Consider the following 24,814-nt stretch of genomic DNA (forward strand, 5'->3'; position numbering starts at 1 on the left):
TTGGCTTTGGAAGACCTCCAAAAGTCTTCAGTTGCCTTTAGAAGACCTCCAAAGGGTTCCTGTGTCCTTTTTTAACCTGCAAATGATTCAGCCCGATCATGAATATCAACTCACCGTGAGTTGTCTCACTCTCTCCATTAAGTTTCAATGACAGAAAGACAAAACTCACCGGGAGCTTACATTCATGATCGGGCTGATCGTTGATAGTTTTAAGCTTATTGAGTAGTACATTTTTTGTAGTTTTTGGAACCGCTCATGGCCCTATGGGCTAGGTTCTCATTTATAAAATAAATTGAATTACAATGGACACAATAAATTCTTCCAGTGAAGCAGTTACTTTCTAAATAAAAGCTACGCGTCTTTCAACCTAACTTTCTCATGAAGGCAGCCCCTTTTCCATTATAGATGCCATTTGAGAACACTAATCCGCCTTATACCTGTGTAAGCAAGCTGTTACTTCGTCTAAACGAAAACGATAAACTAAGGGGTCGATAATGGATAGCAACTCAACTGTAGTTGCGTTGCCAGAAGAGAAAATCATGCAATTAAAATGAGTAATAAGACAGAAATGGTTGTCAAATTCAATCAATATCAGTGTTTTTAACCTTCATCTATTAATTTAATTGTAAAAAGTATAAATTTTAATGCAGAAATAGAAATTATATTACTAAATTTGCTGTAGGCAACGCAACTAGAGTTGGGTTGCTATCCATAATCGACCCCTAATTAAAATTTTCCAGAAATTGTGAACAAATACATTATTTGTATTAGATTAGGTTTGCTATGTCGATGCTGTTTAAAGTTAAGGAAGGCGTTATAAGATAAACCTAATAATCCCTTCAAAATGTTTCCCCATTATTTGTTCTGAATGTAAAAACTGTAACACTGATTGCACATTCATCAAACATCCAAAATACTAGAAATTGACCAATAACGTTGCGTGGCCCGATGTATATCGCTTTCAGTGTCCTCCACCAATAAATATTATATGCATTTTCATATAATTTAATCATCATATACCATCACGATTGTTTAAATCCATCTTACAGCTCAAATAAAGTCAGCGCCTTAAAGTATACTATACGAAAAATACTTATCCTTTAAGTAAATCCATTGAGGTAAAAAATATCGTCACATTTCATCAATAATTTGTTATTATTATTCCTTTTCATATAAAACAATAACATTTAACAAAAGTCTCTTTGATTTTGGGTTTCCCTTTTTTTGGGATTTGTATTTCTTCTGTGGTTCACATAGTAGTCGAAATATCTTATAAAACTAAAAAAAAAAAAACATCTTTTCTTATTGCCTAAAAAAAGAAAGAAAAAAGGTAACATTAAACTAATAAAGTCCTCTAGCAATGCTAGGCAGTGGGGGAAAGGGGGCGTAAAACACAGTTACTGTGTTTTTTGTTTTCATCTGCTGCGTTTGGATGATTTAGAAGAAGACTTCGTTGAAGCTGGCGATGAGGAGGATGATGATGTTTGCGCTCCACCCGTTGTGGAATTTAGTCTCATTTGTTTTAAATCTTGCCGCGCTGAGGATTTAATACTTTCAACATTTTGCTTTACTTGGGGATTTTTAAACACCAAACCTGTCGCCGTGGCTGTATTGTTTGAGTTTGATTTTGTTTGATTTGTTGTGGGTGCTTCGGAGCGATCAAATAATTCACTGACCTCTAAAATGCGTGGTTTGAAAAACATATTCGGCTTAATAATGTTTTTATCCGGTGTTTTGAAGAGATTTAAAAGACCCCAGGGCTCTTGGGCCTTATCCACTCCAGTTTGTTTGTAATTCTCCACCTCCGATTCCAAAACCCAGGCTGCATTACGTACCTCTATTCTCAAACGTTCACACTCCTCGAGACTTACATTTTTACTAACATTTAGTAGCTGTTCGAGGGGATTTACAATATACAATGCCGAGTGGTCAGGTTTGGAGACGGCCCTACCCTCGTTAAGGGATATGGCCTTGTTTTGAAAATCAAATTGTGAATAAAATTCAAAAAATTGTAATAATAAATCGCTTATGCGATTGCTGTTTTTACTACTAAAACCTATGGCCTCAAAGTTCCGGGCAAATGTACAGTTTATACCATCTTCGGTGATTCGGACATCTTCCGCTGAGGCTGTTTTGATGAGGGTATTAATGGAGGGTAGAATGGGTTGTTTTGTCTGTTGTAAAAAGAATATCACCAGGCAGGTAAGAGAGAAATTCGATATCCATCTACCGGGTGAGGGATTTGTGAGGCCACATGATTGGGCCCATCTCCGAATGCAGAATATCAGGGGCCGCACTCGCGCATCAAATTCACCAAACATGAAGAGTAATTCGGACATATAAAAACCAGAGCTGAAAGACAAAGACAAGAGGCATACATAGTGAGTAAAATATGGAAATTGTAGATTAAGTTGCTTAACGGAAATGATTCAGTCAGTGGCCATTGCTAAGTTAGGGCATACAAATAAAGGCTTTTTGTTTTGGTATTTTATAATATTTAACTCCCCCTTCCCCTTTGTGTAAAATAAGTGTTCCAGCATTGTTTTGTTTTTGTAAATTATTTGTAATTTAGCAATACTCGTTTATCTTATCTTCTTAGAGCCCGCAACACATAGCTCATATCTGGCTGCCTCGTTATCTTATCACAATGAAACCTAAAGCTTTAGTGAATACCTAAAAACGAAAAGAAAAAACTAAAACACCAATACCCTGGCCATGCCATCATCAAAGTTCTTAATTGGCCCCGTTTGTACATACTACCAAACGAATAACAACTTTAAACGAATTGCGAACGAACAAATTACGGATACGAATTAAGCGGTTTGAGAGCGGAGAAAATTTTCAATTTTTTTTTATAAAAAAATAGGTGAATTTTTTGAAGAAATTAAAACAAATAATATGAAAACAATGTGGAGAAGATAAACAGAATTTAGAAATCAGTGAAGAAATAACACAAAAGAAGAAATGAAAAGATCAAAATAATAAAAGCTATTAACAAATATTTTAAAGAATTTGAATATTGTGAAAAAATAAAAACAAAGAAGTACTTGTTCAAAATAATCTACATGAAATTAGCAAAACATAATAACTAATTAAATAATAATTAATTAATGTTAATTAAATTAAAATAAAAATATCAAATTTTAAGAAAGTAATAACAAAGTATTCTAATGATTGCCCTATGTTCACACGATAAACCATACTAGTACCACTCGCCATTGGACTGAAAAAACCTACGTCCACTTTTTAGGACTTCTACAACAACAGTGATGTCCCTTAAACTTAAAAAAATCCACAGCCTAAACAAAATACCGAAAATTTTAAATTTTTATTAATGGAAGTTTATATCTCTTATGCTTTGGCTCCCCTATCTAAAGAACAAAGAAATCACTTATATCTCCTTGTGCCTTCCTTTTTCCAAAACCAATTACATATTATTTTTATGTTAAAAATGGGTTTTTTATCTTTTCCCCTTAACAAGAAACATTGAAAAAGTGTTGCACCACAATTATTCTTCTTCTTCTTCTGAGGTGCGTGTTGTGTGTTAATCATCGTACTCATCAACACACAACAACAGGTTGACCGACCAAGGCGATAAGGTTTATTTGCTAAACGATCACTGATAAAAACCAATGAACAGCTTTCCCCCGCCCCCCTCGCCTACACATTGCTTTGAAATGGTTACAAATTTAAGCAAACATAACGACATTGGAAATTAAAACAAAAATTTTAATTGTGTGGATGAGTCAAAGTTTTTCTCACTGCCAAAGTGAGAGAAATAAATCAATTGACATTCCAAAGAGGATAGATTTATGACCGAGACTACCAATGGGAAAAACACCTTTTTTGGTGGTGACACATTACCAAATACGCCAAACTTTTAAACCGAGCAGGGTATTTTGAGAAACAACAAAAAAGGGAAGAATCTACAATTCTGGGATAAAAGTCAAATACTTATGGCAAAATGTTGTTACTTTTGTAACAATTGAAATAGCAATACATGTCCTCTTTGAGTTTCCCTAGATTTAATTTTACGATTTCAAACTATGGATGAGTCAGACACTATCACATTCATCAGTTGTTAACACCTATCTGGAAATGTTGGTAAAGGTGACAAATATTTTGCAGAAGATTTGTTAACGTTTTCCAGAAATGAAGACAGCTGTAATTGTCGGAATGTACGGCGTACATGACATACTTTTTAGCAAGTCTTTGCCGGTCCAAGTCAAATTTAAGGATTCTCCCAGAAGATATGTTAAGATCAAATTTTCTATAGCTTGGCATTTAAATAGAATTTCCCCTCTACTTGAAATCCAATAAGATTTCCAACCTATAATCAATCCTATGGAAATAAAAAATAGACCTTTCGTATGACTGGTTCGAATAGTGAAGCACTGAGTTCTTGGATTTTTTTATTCCCTAGATAATCAATCAACACCTACTACTTCTACCTACTTTCTTTTGAATTTTCTCATGAGTTTACTTGTGATGAAGAACAATTTGCGAAGCTACCCTACAGCGCGTTTGTAGTGCTTTGTATTTTTTTACTTCTCTAGCTGATCTGTCTTTGGTTGGTTTATATGGTGGCCATAACCTTCATAGCCATAGTTAAATACACCGTTTTGAAAACAACACCACTAGGGTAATGATTGTTCATTCAATGTCCTTGTGGCGATCTGAATTTGAAGTTTTTTAATGTTATGTGCCGAAGAAGGAACTTTAATTTAGCATTTGAGTCCATACTCCTTTGCTCCATGTTACTCTCAACTTCCCTAGTAGACTAGGCGGGGATCACCGCGATGTCCAGCTCCTTGTCGATAAAGGTCAGATTAAGTAAATTTTTTTCAGTTGTTCGAGGAGTTCCGTGTAGGTTGTCCACACCCATAACCATATATCCTGGTTCTGCTCTTCTGGAAGATGTCTTTCCAGTTGGCCGAGAAGTTCTCTACTTTGTCGATCTATGGTATTTTCAATAGTCTTAACGAGTCCCGTGTAGATCGTCCCCGGCCATAACTTCGATCATGTCAGCATTAGACCGGTTTGCATCAATCTTGGCCTTATTGTTGTCCTTAGAGATCTCCTGTTAGTCATCTTTTTTATCGGTAATGTTTAATGCATTTGTAGCAAGCACAGCTGTACGTGCCAAGGGACATTCATACCTAAAACCTTCGAATCACTTGATGTCGACGACACCTCGCTTGTGGGCACTCTCACCAAAGCTTGCCGCCGGAATGGGGTTATTAAGGCCATGCACCGTAATTTTATTCCTTATATTTTTCATCCCCATCGTAGTTGTTTATTTCAGGACAACTGCCCCGATACATTTTTGGTCCCCGGTGGAAAGAAGAGCTAACTTATTTTAGAGATTACTCTCTATCTCTTACATGTCACTTTTCGACATGTTGGGACCAAAATTCCCAAGGTTATAGAGACATGTTGAGTCAGGTCTGTCAGGACCTGCTTATCCGTCACCCGATAGAATGGCATCTTCCTTGACAAGATGTTTACCCCGTGTAGTTTCCCCCTACAAAATACAAAGACTTTTCACGACAAAAGCACAACGTCATCCTACAAAAGCTTTGATTTAAATACCCTAACACCCAAAAATGGAGGAAATTATGATCATGCCACACAGTGCTGGTCATTTCAAATTTTTATTTAGCGAATAAGGGACCTGAGAAAGACTATATATGGGCCAAAGAATTAGGTAAATCAAAGTTCCGATCTTTAACAGCACCTGATCGAGTCCCGGACAAGACAGTGGCAGACAAATACAATAACTTTCTGCAGCAAGTATATTCATCCCAAGATGTAGTCCTTAAAAGTTCCCTCAAAAGCACAATGTCATCCCACAAAAGCTTTGATTTAAACATCCTAGCATCCAAAAATGGAAGAAATTGTGATGATGTCATATAGTGCTGGCTATTTCAAAATTTTATTTCTCGAATAAGGCAACTGAGAAAGAGCATATATGGGCTAAAGAATTGGGAAAATCAGATATAAGACCTTAAACAGCACCTGATCGGGTCCCAGGCAAGACGTTAGCAGACATTTTTCAACGTTGATTGCAAATCTTCTTCACAAGTGGCGTGGTACAAAAATTTGGGCTCCGCGATAAAAGGATAGTCTATATCATTAAGCTAAATAAAAATAGTATTGTCTCTTCGAAGATATTTATACTTGAGACCAAATATTCGTGTGGATAATATTCGGAATTTAAACATTGCACATCTTTCCTTCATTGGTGACGCCTAATATACACGCGAGTGCTTGGAAAAAATTGGGATACCTTTGAATGTATCTCCCCATATTGACATGCCAAACCCCATGCTTAAATCAGGCAAAATTTCAAAATGTACCTCACACGAAAGTCTCTTAAATTTTTTTCATGGATTTTCTGTAATTTCTTTGTGTCGCTTTTGATGTTTCATCTACAGATTTAAATACCTATTACTGCCCTTTTCCAACATATTATTTTCTGCCTATTGAAGCTGGACAAATAATTGAAGAATTTTGCAATTACAGCATTGAAGGAATTTCGAAAAAAATGTTTCTAAAAATAAGAAATAATTAAAAACTTTGTTTTTAGAAAATATTTTTTTAAAAAACTCACGAGTATAGATCGGCTAATCCTATAACGAATCCACAACAATACTCTGACAGTGATTTTAAAAATCATTTAAAAACTCCACAATAATATTTCCAACAAAAGTTCAAAATTAAAAAGAAGCCTTCGCTTATCGCATGTGCTAGTAGCCTTTATTTTTAAATACTGCTTTGGTAATGTTCCTGAGAAAATCATATCCTTTACCTTTATGTTATTTCACTGAAAACACATAAAACCTTCAGCAGATTCTATTAAAAATTATGACTTCATTTCCCAGCTTTGTGGTCATAACCTCACTTTTCTCAAGTTGCTTAACTAAAAATACTAAACACCATTAAATTCAAAATTTAATAACAAGTTCTTATTACTTTCTTTTTAGTTAACTACCTTGTCATCGGCCCTGCTGTAAATCCTTACTCTCTGCAACATGGCCGCCACGGAAAATACTTTGGAAAAACAAATTGGCTGTGTCAAGTACACCCTATTCTGTTTCAATATTGTTGCCTGGATGTTGGCCACATCGCTGTTTGCGTTGACCGTGTGGCTACGCGCTGAACCCGGTTTCAATGAATGGTTAAAAATTCTACAAGCTGAATCATTTTATATTGGCGTCTATATTCTAATTGCCATTAGCATTATTATGATGGCTGTTAGCTTTTTGGGCTGTCTTTCGGCACTGATGGAAAACACTTTGGCATTGTTTGTTTTTATTGGAACACAAATCTTTGGTTTCATTGTTACGATTGCGGGTTCAGCCATATTAATGCAATACAGTACAATGCATTCAAGTTTGCAGCCCTTGTTACAGGTTAGCCTCAGCAATTTTGTTAGCACCTCGGAGCAACCCTACTCGTCGTATGTCTTGAATATGATACAAGAAAATGTTGGCTGCTGTGGTGCCAGTGGACCATGGGATTATTTGAATTTGAGACAACCTTTGCCTAGTTCTTGCCGTGACACTGTCAGTGGAAATGCCTTCTTTAATGGTTGTGTTGATGAGTTGACATGGTTCTTTGAAGGTAAAACATCATGGATTGTGGCAATTGCTCTTGGTTTGGGTATGCTGAATGTTATTAGTGCTGTTATGAGCTTGGTATTGGTACAAGCTGTCAAAAAGGAGGAGGAAGAAGTACAAGCCTACAGACGTTAATGCAAAAAAGAAGTTCTCTCTAGGAGTTAAAAGTCAGTAAGATGTTGCCACACACACAAATTAAGCTATATTCCATTAAATACCATGCAAACCGTGTTTTTACCACATATTATCATTTAAGTTCATGTGTTTTTTACAAATATGTATGTATATGCACTAAGTTTCAATAAAATTTTTAAATTAATAAAAATATAAAAAATCGAAATTTCTTCTCAGCAATGGGAAGAATAAAGAATCCATTATCAAATTGTTTGATTTTAGAAACCTAGATAAGAATCTGAAATGCCTAAGGCGAAGATTTGATCACGTTTCGGGAAGATACATCAGGGATGTTTTCAGAATCATTTGATTCAACCCACAGTAACGCCTATGATCCTATACTATAAGATAGAATTAGAGAGATTGGTTGTTGTTGTTGTAGCAGCATAGAAACCTACGAAGAAGCATAGGTTTAATGCTGGGTTGGCAGCCGCTGGCCGAAACACTGTGGTGTTCCGGGTCAATCCGGTACGAAAGAACCCGCTGCCGTGGGTTAGCATTGAGATTGGTAGGGCCATAATGGATTACTGTATTAATTTACTCCTATTTAAATATCCAATTGTAAGTGTCAGTTGACCTTTTTCCAGAAATTTGTTATTGGGTATTTGCTTTGGTGTTTGTTTTTGTTGGGTTTCGACACATTTTTTCTTTAGATCAATTTGCATATGATCTTTGCAGGTATAGTCAGTTAGTCAATAAGATAATGTGCAGAGCTCTCTTCTTATGACTATAAATCATCCTTTCCTTTTAAAACTATTCTATTGAGATTCCATTCCTATTAGACTTCTATTTAAAAAAAACATGTTGTTTTATTAACTTCCCTAAAATATACTATGAAAACTCAAAAACTTCTATTTATATTCACAGTTTTCTTGGTTAAATCATTTTCAAAATTTATGCGAAATCGATGTTTCTGGCAACTTCTGAAGATGCATTGGAGGCTATATTTAGTTTCGCAAAATTGAACCTTTGTCGTTACAAGACTTTGCTTTCAAAACATTATGGGAAATTATCATTCCGCAGGCTTCGGAAGATACACATAAATCCCCTATGAGGCCATAGCTTTAGTAATAATTAATCGTTTGCCTTAAGAACACTTTTCTAACCTAGATTTCATTCCTATCATCAAAGTTATTTTTTACCAATTTATCTTGTGTCTTCTCTATAATATCAAAATGCCTTAAAGTATGCTCTAAAATTATATATGTATGTAAACGAAATGCAGCAATACTCACAGATTACTCATGGATAAATCAATTTCCAAATTTAAATGTTCATGATGATATTTTATAATAGGAACTCGAGCCTGCAAGATCCTTCGCACATGACAAACGCCAGGCAAAAATAAATGCAACATATCACCAATACTTTCCATTTGTCGTTGTGTTTGTGAACGACCATTTGTTAAATTCTCCTTTGTGTGATAGACCAAACGTGATTCTGGCCGTATTTTGGTGTCAGGTCCCTTCCATTCTTCGTCAAGACGTAATATTAAATCTAAATCACAGCCATTTTTACCAAAACCATTGACGGACGAACCAAATGGTAATGCCCTAGCCAGCGGGAACATTCCAGATATGGCTTGTTGGACTTGGGAGGCAGCCAAGAAACGCAAACGAATACCCAAATCATTTAGTTTGGTATTTTCATACAGCAATGATATTTGTTTTTCAATATCTTCTGCTTCTCTTAATGTGGAAACTAGTGCTTCATTGTCCATAATCCGTATACCATCTGTGGCTGCCAATTGTGTTTTGCTACCCGAGACAGTATCACGTTGCACAGTCTTTCGTCCTGTAGCCCGAAACCATAGAAATGGTGAGCGCACAGGAACACCCGTCAAATCTTCATTGTATGCCGCCGAATCTATAGCCTGTGCTGCCTGTTGTGAATTTTCATACTCCAAGAGAATATAATGCTGGACATCGTCATGACGTACACAATAATGAAATGCTGATATTATGTTGCCATAATCTCGACAGTAGTTGTATAACTCTGGAAATGATCGTTCCGAACTGACTTGTACAACGACACTACGTGTTGCTTGCTCCTGGCGTTTGTGTACAAAATCCTCAAAAGAGGGTGTGGAAGCTGTAACTGGGGAACGAAATAAAGATTTTAATGGTTTTCTAATAGGATTCCAGTTAAGAAAACATGGAATTGAGTTTACCTTTGGATCCTGTCTGTACATTTTTGTTACAGAAATATCTTACACTTGGGACAGTTGGTTTAAGATTATAACAGCGCCTTACTATACTTAACATTATTTGTGTGTGAATTTAACAAAGATTTTAATTGATAAATCTGAAATCTGGATAGGAAAAGAGTTTCTGTTAAACAACAACCAACCCACAAACCCAAAGCAAAACAAGAAGACTGTCAAAAATTCAAAAGTGAGGTTAAAATCAGCTGTAGTTTATTATGCTTCTTCTTTTGTATAGATTTACAAAGTGAACTGGTATCCCATGTTTTAAACTTGGTACACACGATCAGTTTTGCTCAAATAATTGGTTCATTTTTGACAATCTTCATGTTTTGATGTTGCCGAAAGTGATTACTTTTAAAGGTCTTCTTTTTTCTTTATTTTTTTTATCAGAACTAAAGTCCAACTTTATGTACTCATAATATGTCACTTAAATTAGGAAAGCTGCCCCAGCCTTAAAATGCCAATATATTATCCATTAAATGTCCGATAATAATCATTTAAACTCTCAAAATTATGTTTTTTTATTACTCGGTAATCCTGACAATTAGGTAACTGCCGAAGCATGTGGTGTCCGGATAATTGAGGTTATAGGACTTCTACACGGTATGTTTTATACATGTTATGCATAGCAACTGTCACTGATATTTCGCCCATATGAATTTCCTTCTGCACAGCAAAATTTTCTTTTTTATTCGTTTTCTGTTGTTTTAGTTTGCGAACAAACAAACCAGCTGGTTTTCCTTTTGTTGTACAGACGTGAATAGGGCGCGTTCTATTCATAAAAAATGCATATGTGTACCCATATCACTTTGATGCATTAAAATGTTTGTATGGCTCACACCATGACACAATGGGTGACGTAGGGGATGGAAGATACCAAGGAACGGTCCTGACCGGTTTTAACATGGCAAAGCCGAGGATTTATCTTGGTCCCTCTTTCATCCCAAGTGGACACTGACCTCCCCGTGGTGTCACCTGGGGAACTGCCTTTAACACCCGTTAAAGGTAGTGAGCTAACATGTGCCGCGCGTTCACCCATAAGAACGTTAAAAACTTGGGTTTGGGCGTCGGGTTAGTAACCCTCCCCTAGAAAAAACAGCCTACTATGAAAAAACGAAAGAAAAGAAAAACAAACCCCTCTAAAGTTGACGAACCCCGCAAACGTTTTAAGGACCATGATCTGCGAATCTGCACCTGGAATGTTCGCACTCTTTATAGAGAAGGTGCAGTCTTCGCATTGGCAGACGTACTTGAAAAGTACAAGACTGATATTACTGCCATACAGGAAATACGATGGATTGGGAAAGGCGTCACAACAACACCTAAAGGTGACGCACTGTATTATAGCTGCCATGACGTAAAGCATGAGTTTGGTTGTGGATTCGTAGTTAGTCGGAGACTAAAACATCTTGTATCCAGCTACACTCCAGTGAATGAAAGACTTGCTGCAATTCGAATAAAAGCTAAATTCTTCAACATCAGCTTTATTTGCGCTCATGCTCCCACTGAAGAAAAGGACGAACAGACCAAAGATATATTTTTTTATATTTACATATGACCGTTGCCCTGCCCATGACATTAAAATCATTCTAGGCGATTTTAATGCCAAAATTGGAAAGGAGAATATCTTTGGCCCAACAGTCGGGAAATTCAGTCTCCACAGTGAAACATCTGACAATGGTATGAGACTGATAGACTTTGCAGCTGCAAAAAACATGGTAGTTAGCAGTACCAGATTTAATCATCTCGATATTCATAAGGGCACCTGGCTGTCTCCAGATCAGAAAACAAGAAACCAAATTGATCATGTTGTGATAGATGGAAGACATTCATCGATCGTGTTGGATGTACGATCGTTCCGAGGCGCAAACATTGATTCGGACCACTACCTTGTTGCAGCAAAGGTACGCACCCGCTTAAACGTAGCAAACAAAGTACGAACAGACACAACACGAAAGTTAGACATCGGTAAGCTGCAATCACAACAGATAGCCACAGCATATTCCACTCAACTAGCCCAATTGCTTAATCAAAGCCCTCCTCATCCCGATAACATATCAGCGCAATGGCAAAGCATTGCCCACTCCATGCAAACAGCCGCAAAATCCATACTTGGATACCAGAGACCTCCACCAAGGAATCCATGGTATGATGAGGAGTGTCGTGCTGCCACCGAAGAGAAAAATGCGCCATATAAGGCTACTTTACAATCCGTAGCAACGCGTAGTGCACGAGAGAGATACAGGGAGAAAAGGAGAGAGGAGAAACGTCTTTTCCGCAGGAAAAAGAGAGAGATGGAAAAACGGGAGTGTGAAAAAATCGAGATGTACAGGAGCCAGAATGAAGTCCGAAAATTCTACCAAAGAGTCAAGCATCAAACTGATGGCTTTGGTACAGGCACATCCTCCTGTAGAGACCAGCAAGGTAATTTGGTAACTGATACAGATAATGTACTCAGGATATGGAAAGAACAGTTTTCAAATCTGTTGGTATCCAATAGCAGCGAAGACGACGAAGATACCACAGTCCCAATCCCAGAAGATGGTCATGGTAGAACAAGAAAAGGTAGCAGCAATACCCAGCTGACTGAACTGGGTTGTAGTGTTAGTGTCAAATTCCATTCGACATTTTATGCATTTATTTCTATGTTCGATGTATGTTAGGGATATATATTTTTGAAGAACAAATTTATTCATAAGAAAAAAAAAATATTTCCCATAAAGACGGCTTCATATCATTGACATGTAACCTCCTCCAGGTCCGAACGACATGCCGCACACTAAAACACCGCTTATAGAGGCGGTACAATATTTGTTAATATGTGTGGTATTTTGTTAAACTTGAAAAGAATAAAGCCCTAATAAACATGTGTTTTTTTGTTTTCAAAAGCAAATGATTGAAACAGCTTCTCTTTTTTCAATGAATTACCAGCGACCCAAAACATTTTTGCAAGTATTCTACTTTCTGCGAGAAATTATGCATTTAGTGGAATGATATGGAAACATTCAAATTGAAAATCTAACGAGTTTTCATTCATGTTTTCCAAAATATTCAATCAAATGTGAAAAATTATTAGTTTTTTAAATTCCAATAATTTATAGACATTTCCTTGTTTTGTTTACATTTACGTTGACACTAAGGTTTACAAACAAAAACAAATTCCTTTGTGGTTGTTGTTCGAGTTGTATTTGTTGTAGTATTAACTTTACCTTGTATTTGTTCTACCATGGAAGATGGTATTGAATGTATACCGCCCAGCCAAGATGAGGTAAAGACAGCAATAAATCGGCTGAAGAATAATAAGGCAGCAGGGGCCGATGGCTTACCAGCCGAGCTGTTCAAAACCGGAGGCGACACGCTGATAAGGTGTATTCATCAGCTAGTTAGCACCATCTGGCAGGAAGAACGAGTACCCGACGATTGGAACCTGAGTATCCTGTGCCCCGTCCACAAGAAGGGAGATAAGACCGTATGCTCTAACTATAGGGGCATAAGTCTACTCCTTATTGCCTACAAGATCGTGTCAGGGATATTGTGCGAACGACTAAAGCCAATGGTCAACGAGATTATTGGACCATACCAATGCGGCTTTAGACCTGGCAAGTCCACCATTGACCAGATATTTACCCTGCGGCAAATCCTGGAGAAGACCCAAGAGATGCAGATCGACACCTACCACCTTTTTGTCGATTATAAAGCAGCCTTCGACAGTCCGCTGCGCTCAAAGGTATTCCAAGCCATGTCTGAATTTGGTATTCCCGCAAAGCTCATCCGGCTTTGTAAAATGACTTTAACTGACACGAGGTCCTCAGTTAAAATAGGAAAGAACCTCTCCGAAGAGTTTGGTACCAAAAGAGGTTTCAGACAAGGAGACAGCCTTTCGTGTGACCTCTTCAACATCCTGCTAGAAAAGGTTATACGAGAGGCAAACGTCAAAAGAAGTGGCACAATCTACACCAATAGTCACATGTTACTTGCTTATGCTGATGATATAGACATCATGGGTCGATCAGTAAAAGAAGTAACTGATACCTTTATAAAGGTCGAAGGAGAATCTGCTAAAGTGGGTCTGGCGGTAAACGGTGAGAAGACCAAGTTGATGGTGTCGACGCGCAATGCGTCCATTGAGCTCGGACCGACTGTGGAAGTTGGTTCCTATAATATTGAGGTAGTAAAAGACTTCGTCTACGACATCATCAGACATCAGTTGGGAAATAAAAAGAAGAATTGTATTGGCTAACAGATGCTACTTTGGATTAAGTAAGCAGTTTAAAAACAAAGCCACATCTCGTCAAACAAAAATAACGCTCTACAAAACACTGATACTACCCGTGCTGATGTATGGCTCCGAAGCCTGGGTACTTGCGCAAGCAGACATGGCAGTGCTTGGTGTGTTTGAGAGAAAAATTCTTCGAAAGATCTACGGACCAATCTGCGTTGACGGTGAATATCGACGTCGCATGAACCACGAGCTGTATCTGCTATACAACGATATCAATATAGTTAAACGTATCGAGATGCAGCGATTGCGTTGGCTAGGCCATATCATAAGAATGAGCGATGATGAACTATTCTTAGTTCGGCCTATAGAACAAATGTTCTGTAATGGGCCAGCTAAGTAAGTAAGTAAGTACAATATCTGTCAAATAATAGCTTCGTTCTAGAACTAAAAAGTTTTTACACATTTAACACATTTTGCACATTTTTCCCCAAAATGCGTTCCCGTACACCAAAAAAGTTGCAAAATGTTCACTTCTCTTTGAACAAAAATGGCGCTGAATAGCTTTCTCTTTATAAACTTTTTACACGACAAATTTGGGCGAGCAAAAATGTGCAACATGTTTGCCGGCTTCTGATTGGTTGACATGTCGACTTTGACATTTGTTCCAGTTTTTTTGACGTTTCTGCCATTTTTACGTTCCCGTACATTTTGGAAAAATGTGTATGTGGAACTCATTTTCGACATTTTGCTCTTTTGACACTTTTATCATTAAAAAAGTACTGGAACAAAGCTAATGACTAAACTCCCAAAACACCAGAGCTTGGCATTTTTCGTCTAGTATACTTTTAGGCGCTATGTGGTTAAGCTATCAATGTATGGTTCTCTCCCTCTTAAGAAGAAGCATTATAAATTCTCAACTACACGTTGTTTTTTGGGTTGTTTATTTCTTGTCTTAAAAAATTATCTTAAACACTAAAAAAAATAATAAAAAATGGCCAAGGATAAGAAAAAAGTGAAAAACAAACCGGAAAAAGGACAACAGAATGGAGTAGAGAAGCCAGCCGCCTCCGGCAACAGCTCCATTTGGCAGGATGAACGTTTTCAGCACTTGGTTACTGATCCTCGTTTTAAAAATTTGCCCAAGGTGCAGAGAAAAGTTAAAATAGACAAACGTTTCCAGGGCATGTTCACAAATGATAAATTCCAAGTGAAATACACTGTGGACAAATATGGAAGACGTGTCAATAAGAGTAATGCGGATGATTTAAAGAAATATTACGAATTGAACTCCAGTGATGAAGAGGACGAGGAAGAAGGTAAAGATGAAAGCGACAAGGGGGAGAAAGAAGCCGAAAAAGACCCAGAAAACTCCTCAGAATCTGACGAGGACGAAGAAGAAGAACGTGAAAAGGAGGAAAAAGCCATTGTCCAAGAAAGTGATGTAGATGAAAATGATGCTTTGACCAGTGATGATGAAGAGGTGCCCAAAACACTGAGGGAAAGATTGGTAGATCCCAGCATAGATTATGCTAGAGGTGAGGGTAGATTGATAACTGATTCCTCATCAGATGATGAAAGTTCAGAGGATGAAGATCCTGAAATGTATATTGATCATGTATGGGGAGAATTGCATAATGATGCTGATACCACAGACGAATCTACCAAACGCCTGGCCATATGTAATATGGATTGGGATCGTGTCAGGGCAGTGGATTTAATGGTTTTATTCAATTCCTTCTTACCGCGTGGAGGATCTATACTGAGCATCAAAATATATCCTTCAGAATTTGGTAAAGAACGTATGAAGGAAGAGGAGTTGCATGGTCCCCCAGAATTGGTGGGTTTGGATAAGGATTCCAGGAATCCTAAACAAGATGTAAGTCCAGTAATGGCTTATAAATATAAAGATTTTAATTCTAAACTTATTTCAGAGCGATAAACCTAAAAAGAAGAAAAAATCTGGGGATAGTGATGACGAAGATGATGAATTGGTGGTGGAACAGGATAGTGATGCAGAAGAGGGTGATGAATATCACATGGAAAAGTTGCGCCAATATCAATTAAATCGTTTGCGTTATTACTATGCCGTAATGGAGCTAGATAGCATAGAAACGGCTGATAAAATCTACAAAGAATGTGATGGCATTGAATATGAAAGTTCAGCAACAAAAGTGGACTTGCGTTATATACCCGATGACACCACATTCGATGAAGATGAGCCCACCGATGTATGCACAGAAATGCCCGATATGAATACCTATCAACCCAGGCAATTTACCACCACTGCCCTACAACAAGCCAAGGTGGATTTGACATGGGATGAAACGGCAGTGGATCGTAAGGAACTGGGTGACAAATTGTCTTCCGGCAAGCTGGATGGTATTAGCGATCAGGATTTAAGGAAAATTGTGGCATACAGCAGTGAAGAGGAGGTGGAGGAAGATGAAGAAAGCGATGTTGAGGCTGAGGTGGTGCAAGAAAAGGAAAAAGTAGAGGAAGAAAAACCTGCAGAGAAGACGAAAAAATCCAAATCCAAGAAAAAGGAAGAAGTCATTAATAAATACAAAGCCCTATTGGCAGAAATCAATGAAAAGGAACAAAAAGAAAAGGAGAAAAAGAAATATGCCATGGAATTCACATGGGAAGTGAATGAAGGCAATAACAATGACGATAAAGATAAGGAAGACAAGGAAGAAACATTTGAAGGCAAGCCCAAATCCGAACTAACGCCAATTGAAAAAGTACTTCTCAAACGCAGCGAAAAGAACAAGAGACGTAAAGAAGAACGAAAGAAAAAGAAACTCCAAGCAGCTGGTGTGGATTCTGAATCAGATTTAGACTCTTTACCCGATGGAATTGATATGAGTGATCCATACTTTGCTGAAGAATTTGCCAATGGTGATTTCATAGACCCCAAAGCAAAACGTAAAGAAAAACAAAAGAAACAACGCCAACTCAAGGCTGAGCAGGAGGAAGAAGATGAAAAGAAAGCCAAAGAATTGGAATTATTACTAGATGACAATGAAGAGGATCACAAGAAACAGCACTTCAGTTTGGAAAAGATACTCAAGCAAGAACAAGAGACGAAATCGAAAAAGAAACGTAAAAAGCAATTAAAGAAATCCAAAGCAGACATTGAAGAGCTGAATAAGCCCATTGAGGACAACTTCCAGCTTAATGTCAATGATGATCGTTTTACTGCCGTCTTTACCTCACATGAATTTAATATAGATCCGACAGATCCGCACTTTAAGAAAACCAAGGCTATGGAGCAATTGATCCATGAAAAACTTAAAAGAAGACATAACGATGGCGATACAAATAAAACAACGACAACAAATGGTGTTGCAAATGAAAATGATGGTCCCTCAGATAGTGCCAAGAAACCCAAGAAAAATATTGAAAATATCATGTTGGTTAAGAATTTGAAGCGTAAAATTCAAATGAAACAACAGCAGCAAGCGAGATGAAGATAATTTATGTAAATATTTTTTTATAGTTTTAGTTGAATTCCTAACAATATTTGTTAGAAAATAATAAAACTGTGTTTTATACGAAACAAAGCGTATGGTTTGTGATTTGGCTTAATGAAAATTTGAGCTCCGGAAAGTAAGTATAGAACTACTGTTCTATAAGAATTTGGGGCATTTAGAACATTTCTTTTTTAAATGTTAGCATTTACTTGCTATCCAGTAGGGTTTCTATCGGGCATGTGATGAAAACCGAATCGACTCTATTTTCAGATTCTAAATGGTATATAATCGGAGTGCCGTTGATAATATATATAGTTTTGCTTATTTGAATAATTTTTTTTAAATCCATTTTCAAATTCTTTAAAATATTCACCAAAATTGGGATATACGATTTCGATTTATGGCAAAACGAGTCGAATCGTTTTCCATCACATACCTGTTTACAAAACCTAGCTATTCAGCTGGTTTTTATAGGCAATCTCGCCATTCAGCAAGTTTTCTATACGAAAACTTGCCATTCAGGTAGTTTTCTTGCTATTCAGCAACTTCTGTATAAAGGAACGTGCTATTTAGCAACTTTTGGATACAAGAAATTGCTATTCAACAACTTTTGTATACAAGAACTTGCTACTCAGCAACTTTTGTATACAAGAACTTGCTATTCAGCAACTTTTGTATACAAGAACTTGCTATTCAGCAACTTGTGTATACAAGGACTTGCTATTCAGCAACTTTTGTATACAAGAACTTGCTATTCAGCAACTTTTGTATACAAGAACTTGCTATTCAGCAACTTTTGTATACAAGAACTTGCTATTCAGCAACTTTTGTATACAAGAACTTGCTATTCAGCAACTTTTGTATACAAGAACTTGCTATTCAGCAACTTTTGTATACAAGAACTTGCTATTCAGCAACTTTTGTATACAAGAACTTGCTATTCAGCAACTTTTGTACACAAGAACTTGCTATTCAGCAACTTTTGTACACAAGAACTTGCTATTCAGCAACTTTTGTATACAAGAACTTGCTATTCAGCAACTTTTGTATACAAGAACTTGCTATTCAGCAACTTTTGTATACAAGAACTTGCTATTCAGCAACTTTTGTATACAAGAACTTGCTATTCAGCAACTTTTGTATACAAGAACTTGCTATTCAGCAACTTTTGTATACAAGAACTTGCTATTCAGCAACTTTTGTATACAAGAACTTGCTATTCAGCAACTTTTGTATACAAGAACTTGCTATTCAGCAACTTTTGTATACAAGAACTTGCTATTCAGCAACTTTTGTATACAAGAACTTGCTATTCAGCAACTTTTGTATACAAGAACTAGCTATTCAGCAACTTTTGTATACAAGAACTTGCTATTCAGAAACTTGTGTATACAAAAACTTGCTATTCAGCAACTTTTGTATACAAAACTTGCTATTCAGCAACTTTTGTATACGAGAACTTGCTATTCAGCAACTTTTGTATACAAAAATTTGTTATTCAGAAAGATTTGTATACGAAAGCTTGTTATTTGTATCTTGCTTGGCAAGATTTCCTTTCATTAGTTATGGCAAGATTTCCTATCATTAGTTATCCTTATCTTTCCTATGACCACCTTATATTATCTTCTCTCAAGAGAGCGAGGGATAGATAAATTTAGTTCTCTTCAAACATGTGTGTTCATTAAAAAATGAGAGAATTTTTCACCCTTATGCACTCCCGATATTGAAATGAATTCCCACTTTGTTATCATCAATGCCCTTTCAATGGTGGCAAAACGATACTCGTTCTTTGTTGTTGTTATTCATTTAAGTTATTGTCACTTACCCTCTAGTTCTAAGTAAAGTAGATAAGCTGGGCTCAGTGTGTTTGTTGCAGAGCTAAAAGTAAGACGCATTAAAGGAGAATAGAGGAACAATGGATATTCCGATAAAACTAACAATTTTATTGCTAATGTTTCTAAAACTACCTGGCACTGAGGCGAAAGTATCCTGTAAAGATGAAGAGGGTAAAGATGTGGACTGGTAAGCTACAAAACATACTAAAAATTAGCCGCTGCCCTATAACCCTTTTGTATATTTTCAGGTTTTATTTATACAAATTACCTATGCATTATTCGGCCAAGAATTCTACCAAAGCGCAGGATGCCACTGGACTTCATTATCTATCCATTACCAGCAAGTCCTTTGATGACTGGAGTTTATCCACAAAACAAATTAATGAGTCTTCGTCCATGACGGGTTTAACTTTGGAACCTTTGTTTGCCAATGATTCTGTGTTGATAGTAGCCTATAATGATGAATATCCAAATGGCACTGTTATCTTTTCTGGCGGTCATGCTAAAGGAGTTGTGGCCACTGATGGTGTAACTGGTTTATGGTTAATACATTCAGTACCAAAGTTTCCCAATACCACAAAATATGAATATCCTTCCACGGGTTCGCATTATGGACAAAGTTTCTTGTGTGTCACCTTACCGGCAACAGAAATGGAAAAGGTAGCCGAGCAATTACTGTTCAATGAGCCCAATGTTTATTTTCATCGAATACCCAATCATTTGGAGGATAAATTTCCCACCTATGCGAAGGTTTTGCAAAAGGATTGGATTAAAACCGAGCCGTTCAATAATGTTCTCAATCTAGTTTCCCTAGAGGGAAGAATTTTCAAATCTTTTGCCAAATCTAGTCGATTTAATCAAGAGTTATATGAAGATTTTGTGGCTCCCACTTTGGATACAAATCTGCTGGTTGAAACTTGGCGTAATGGTGCGGGCAATCTGGATTCCAATTGTTCACGTAGCGACAAAGTTTACAACATTAAAAGGATACAGGAAGACGATTTTGACTTGGATTTCAAAACAACTCAAGATCATTCCAAGTGGGCTGTTTCACAGAGTGTAGGCTTGAAATTTTGGCGTTGGCGCTTGCGTAGTACTTCAAATTGGATTTGTGTGGGCGACATTAATCGCCAGCAACATCAGTTGGTAAGAGGTGGAGGTGTTCTGTGTCAACAAAACTCAAAAATAAGTAAACTATATCGTAATCTAGTTAAGGAATATGAATCTTGTACCAAGAAATGTAAATAAAGTGAGGAATTACTACAAATATTTGATACCTGGTTTTTTTTGAGGTAAAACATTACTAAATGAATTGCTTTCATATAGACAACTTGATGAAGAGCAAGTTTTCGTATAAAGAGAAATGTTGCCGAAATATGGGAATATTGGGAAAATTCCAGCATCTTACAGGGACAACATCACCATTCATTCTTGATCTCAAGGGCCATCAGCACAAAACAGGATGTGCAAATAATAGCATATAAAGACCTTGCGAAGGAGGCAAGGAAACAATGCTCTTCAAGTGTCCTTCTTTCGAAAATCTCAGATCGCAGTTTTTGGGAAACGAATTTAAAAAGATAAGGAAATAAAACTTTAGCACGTTTGGTGAAATATTGCATCTCTTTTGGGCATAACCTAGCCTATGCAATTTGTTGGGGATAATTTCAGCCGTCTATTTTATAAGAAAAATGCAAGAGAGATTTAATGAAAATTAAATCAAAATTTGAATTCTGACAACGCAATTCAGAACTTGATTATCCGTGTCAAACCATAACCTCACATATTCAAGAACTTAGCTTTTATTGTAAAGCCCAATAAAAGCCACTTTTCATGATTTGTTTTTAAGAAAACTACGAAAGTTGTTTGGTAGATTTTTTATACCCTACACCACACAGTGGTAAGGGGTATTATGTCTTTGTGCATTTGTATGTAACATACAAAAGGAAACGAAATAGACCCACAGTTCTATTTGGAGATATACATATAATCACTTTCTGAGCCGATTTATGCGTGTCCGTCCGTCTGTCTGTCCATGTATTTTTGTTCGCAACATACAGGTCGCATTTTTTGTCCGATTCAGTTGAAAATTGGGGACTACAACTTTTTTAGCCATATGAAGAACGCTTTTGGTGAAAATCGGTTCAGATTTAGATATAGCTCCCATATATATTTTCGCCCGATTTCACGTATTTGCTGCACCAAACACGCTATATACGTCCAATTTTGATGAAATTTTGAATGTGTGACTGAATTTTGTCTACAAATAAGTGTGCAAAATTATATTGAAATCGGTCCGGATATGGATATAGCTCCCATATATATTTTCGGCAGATTTCACGTATTTCCTGTACCACACACGCTATATATGTCCGATTTCGATGAAATTTGGAATGTGTGACTGAATTCAGTCTAGAAATAAATGAGCCAAATTATATCGAAATCGGTTCAGATTTGGATATAGCTCCCATATATATGTTCGCCCGATTTCACGTATTTGCTGCACCAAACATGCTATATACGTCCGATTTTGATGCAATTTGGAATGTTTGACTGAATTCGGTCTAGAAATAATTGTGCCAAATTATATCGAAATCAGTTCCGATTTTGATATAGCTCCCATATATATTTTCGGCTGATTTCACGTATTTCCTGTACCACACACGCTATATATGTCCGATTTTGATGAAATTTGGAATGTGTGACTGAATTCAGTCTAGAAATAAATGAGCCAAATTATATCGAAATCGGTTCAGATTTGGATATAGCTCCCATATATATGTTCGCCCGAATTTCACGTATTTACTGCACCAAACATGCTATATACGTCCGATTTTGATGAAATTTGGAATGTTTGACTGAATTCGGTCTAGAAATAAGTGTGCCAAATTATATCGAAATCGGTTCCGATTTGGATATAGCTCCCATATATATTTTCGGCCGATTTCACGTATTTTCTGTACCAAACACGATGTATAAGTCCGATTTCAATGATATTTGGAATGTGTGACTGAATTCAGTCTAGAAATAAATGAGCCAAATTATATCGAAATCGGTTCAGGTTTGGATATAGCTCCCATATCTAATTTCGGCCGATTTCACGTATTTTCTGTACCAAACACGCTATATATTTCCGATTTCGATGAAATTTGGAATGTGTGACCGAATTCAGTCTAGAAATAAATGTGCCAAATTATATAGAAATCGGTTCAGATTTGGATATAGCTCCCATATATATTTTCGGCAGATTTCGTGTATTTTCTGCTCCAAACACGATATATAAGTCCGATTTCGATGAAATTTGGAATGTGTGACTGAATTCAGTCTAGAAATAAATGTGCCAATTTATATCGAAATCGGTTCAGATTTGGATATAGCACCCATATATATTTTCGGCAGATTTCGTGTATTTTCTGCTCCAAACACGATATATAAGTCCGATTTCAATGATATTTGGAATGTGTGACTGAATTCGGTCTGGAAAAAAATGTGTCAAATTATATCAAAATCGCTTCCGATTTGGATATAGCTCCCATATATATTTTCGGCCGATTTCACGTATTTTCTGTACCAAACACGCTATATATTTCCGATTTCGATGAAATTTGGAATGTGTGACTGAATTCAGTCTAGAAATAAATGTGCCAATTTATATCGAAATCGGTTCAGATTTGGATATAGCACCCATATATATTTTCGGCAGATTTCGTGTATTTTCTGCTCCAAACACGATATATAAGTCCGATTTCAATGATATGTGTGACTGAATTCGGTCTGGAAAAAAATGTGTCAAATTATATCAAAATCGCTTCCGATTTGGATATAGCTCCCACATATATTTTCGGCCGATTTCGTGTATTTTCTGCTCCAAACACGCTATATATTACCGATTTCGATGAAATTTGGAATGTGTGACCGAATTCAGTCTAGAAATAAATGTGCCAAATTATATAGAAATCGGTTCAGATTTGGATATAGCTCCCATATATATTTTCGGCCGATTTCACGTATTTTCTGTACCAAACACGATATATATTCCCGATTTCAATGATATTTGGAATGTGTGACTGAATTCAGTCTAGAAATAAATGTGCCAATTTATATCGAAATCGGCTCATATTTGGATATAGCACCCATATATATTTTCGGCTGATTTCGTGTATTTTCTGCTCCAAACACGATATATATTTCCGATTTCGATGAAATTTGGAATGTGTGACTGAATTCGGTCTGGAAATAAATGTGCCAAATTATATCAAAATCGGTTTAGGTCTGGATATAGCTCCGATTTATATTTTACATATTCACAGTGGTGTAGGGTATCATATAGTCGGCCCCGCCCGACTTTGATCCTTTCCTTAGGGGTACTTTACACGGTATGTTTTTTACATATGAGTTGTCACTTCTGCCATACAAAATGTATATGCAAAGTGACAACTCATATGTAAAAAAACATATCGTGTAAAGTACCCATTAGTGGGTTTTCAATGCGTTTAGCATGTCAACTCTAGCTCGAAAACTGATAAACCGATCGTCATACGTCGTTTTTTATACCCTCAGCATTTATGCTAACGAGGGTATATACACTTTCATACGGGCAAAATGTGCCTCATCGAAATAATGGTTTTAGACCACAAGTCTGTTTGGACGAAATGTGTTTCAGACAATTTGGAGTCGATTGAGCAATGTCCGTCCGTCTGGCAGGCTGGAGCACACGATCGAACGGATCAATCGATTCGGTCCAAAATTTGGCTTTCGTAATATTTTGTCCAAACTTAGTTTAAGTTCGAAGATGGGTTATATTGGTCCACTCCTTCCGGTACCTCCCCCACAAAAGTTCGAAAATGTTCGGAAAATTTGTACGTACGATAACTCTTGAAAGGGAGTAACCGATTTTGTCCATACTTTACAAATCGTGAAGTGTCTACCAGACTTAGATGCGGTTCCAATATGGACTTAATCGGTCCACTCCTTCTGGTACCTCCCACACCAAATTTCGGATGAGTTCAGTTTAGGACCTGCTCTCGAATCGCTTTGATTTTTGTTTTAGCAACTTGTATTCACCGCCCTCTACACGACGGTAAAAGTTTCATCAGGGGCAAGTCCATTCTTCCTGAGAAAAAAGCCTGAAAGTTGCGAAAAACCGCTATGACTCCGTGCGAGGTGGTTGGAGCGCAACATAACTCTCGAACGGATCTGCCGATTCGGTCCAAAATTTGTCCTTAATAATATTTTGTCCGATTCGGTCCAAAATTTGGCTTTCGTAATATTTTGTCAAACTTAGT

At 36.9% G+C, this 24,814-nt stretch overlaps 4 protein-coding genes across 4 annotated transcripts; 3 read left to right on the plus strand and 1 right to left on the minus strand.

The window, feature by feature from the left end:
* Positions 1 to 1,136: 1,136 nt before the first annotated feature.
* MTPAP (mitochondrial poly(A) polymerase) lies at positions 1,137 to 10,203 on the minus strand. The gene is made up of 3 exons (XM_073973527.1): positions 9,967 to 10,203; positions 9,032 to 9,893; positions 1,137 to 2,352 (listed from the first exon to the last, which is right to left on the minus strand). The coding sequence occupies exons 1-3, from the start codon at positions 10,058 to 10,060 to the stop codon at positions 1,416 to 1,418; spliced, it is 1,893 nt and encodes a 630-aa protein (XP_073829628.1). The 5' UTR covers positions 10,061 to 10,203; the 3' UTR covers positions 1,137 to 1,415.
* Tsp2A (tetraspanin 2A) lies at positions 2,736 to 7,992 on the plus strand. The gene is made up of 2 exons (XM_073973528.1): positions 2,736 to 2,866; positions 6,987 to 7,992. Exon 2 carries the CDS (start codon positions 7,035 to 7,037, stop codon positions 7,755 to 7,757), a length of 723 nt encoding a protein of 240 aa, XP_073829629.1. The 5' UTR covers positions 2,736 to 2,866; positions 6,987 to 7,034; the 3' UTR covers positions 7,758 to 7,992.
* Positions 10,204 to 15,090: 4,887 nt separating the features above from the next.
* On the plus strand, positions 15,091 to 17,787 carry LOC141397637 (ESF1 homolog). The gene is made up of 2 exons (XM_073974191.1): positions 15,091 to 16,100; positions 16,156 to 17,787. Exons 1-2 carry the CDS (start codon positions 15,216 to 15,218, stop codon positions 17,692 to 17,694), a joined length of 2,424 nt encoding a protein of 807 aa, XP_073830292.1. The 5' UTR covers positions 15,091 to 15,215; the 3' UTR covers positions 17,695 to 17,787.
* Positions 17,788 to 19,532: 1,745 nt separating this feature from the next.
* On the plus strand, positions 19,533 to 20,801 carry DNaseII (deoxyribonuclease II). Its single transcript, XM_073972527.1, has 2 exons — positions 19,533 to 19,719; positions 19,781 to 20,801. The coding sequence occupies exons 1-2, from the start codon at positions 19,613 to 19,615 to the stop codon at positions 20,778 to 20,780; spliced, it is 1,107 nt and encodes a 368-aa protein (XP_073828628.1). The 5' UTR covers positions 19,533 to 19,612; the 3' UTR covers positions 20,781 to 20,801.
* The last annotated feature ends 4,013 nt before the right edge of the window (positions 20,802 to 24,814 follow it).

Source organism: Musca autumnalis, unplaced genomic scaffold, assembly GCF_047663935.1.
Source record: "Musca autumnalis isolate F117 unplaced genomic scaffold, ASM4766393v1 scaffold_3, whole genome shotgun sequence".
Taxonomy (NCBI): Eukaryota; Metazoa; Arthropoda; class Insecta; order Diptera; family Muscidae; genus Musca; species Musca autumnalis.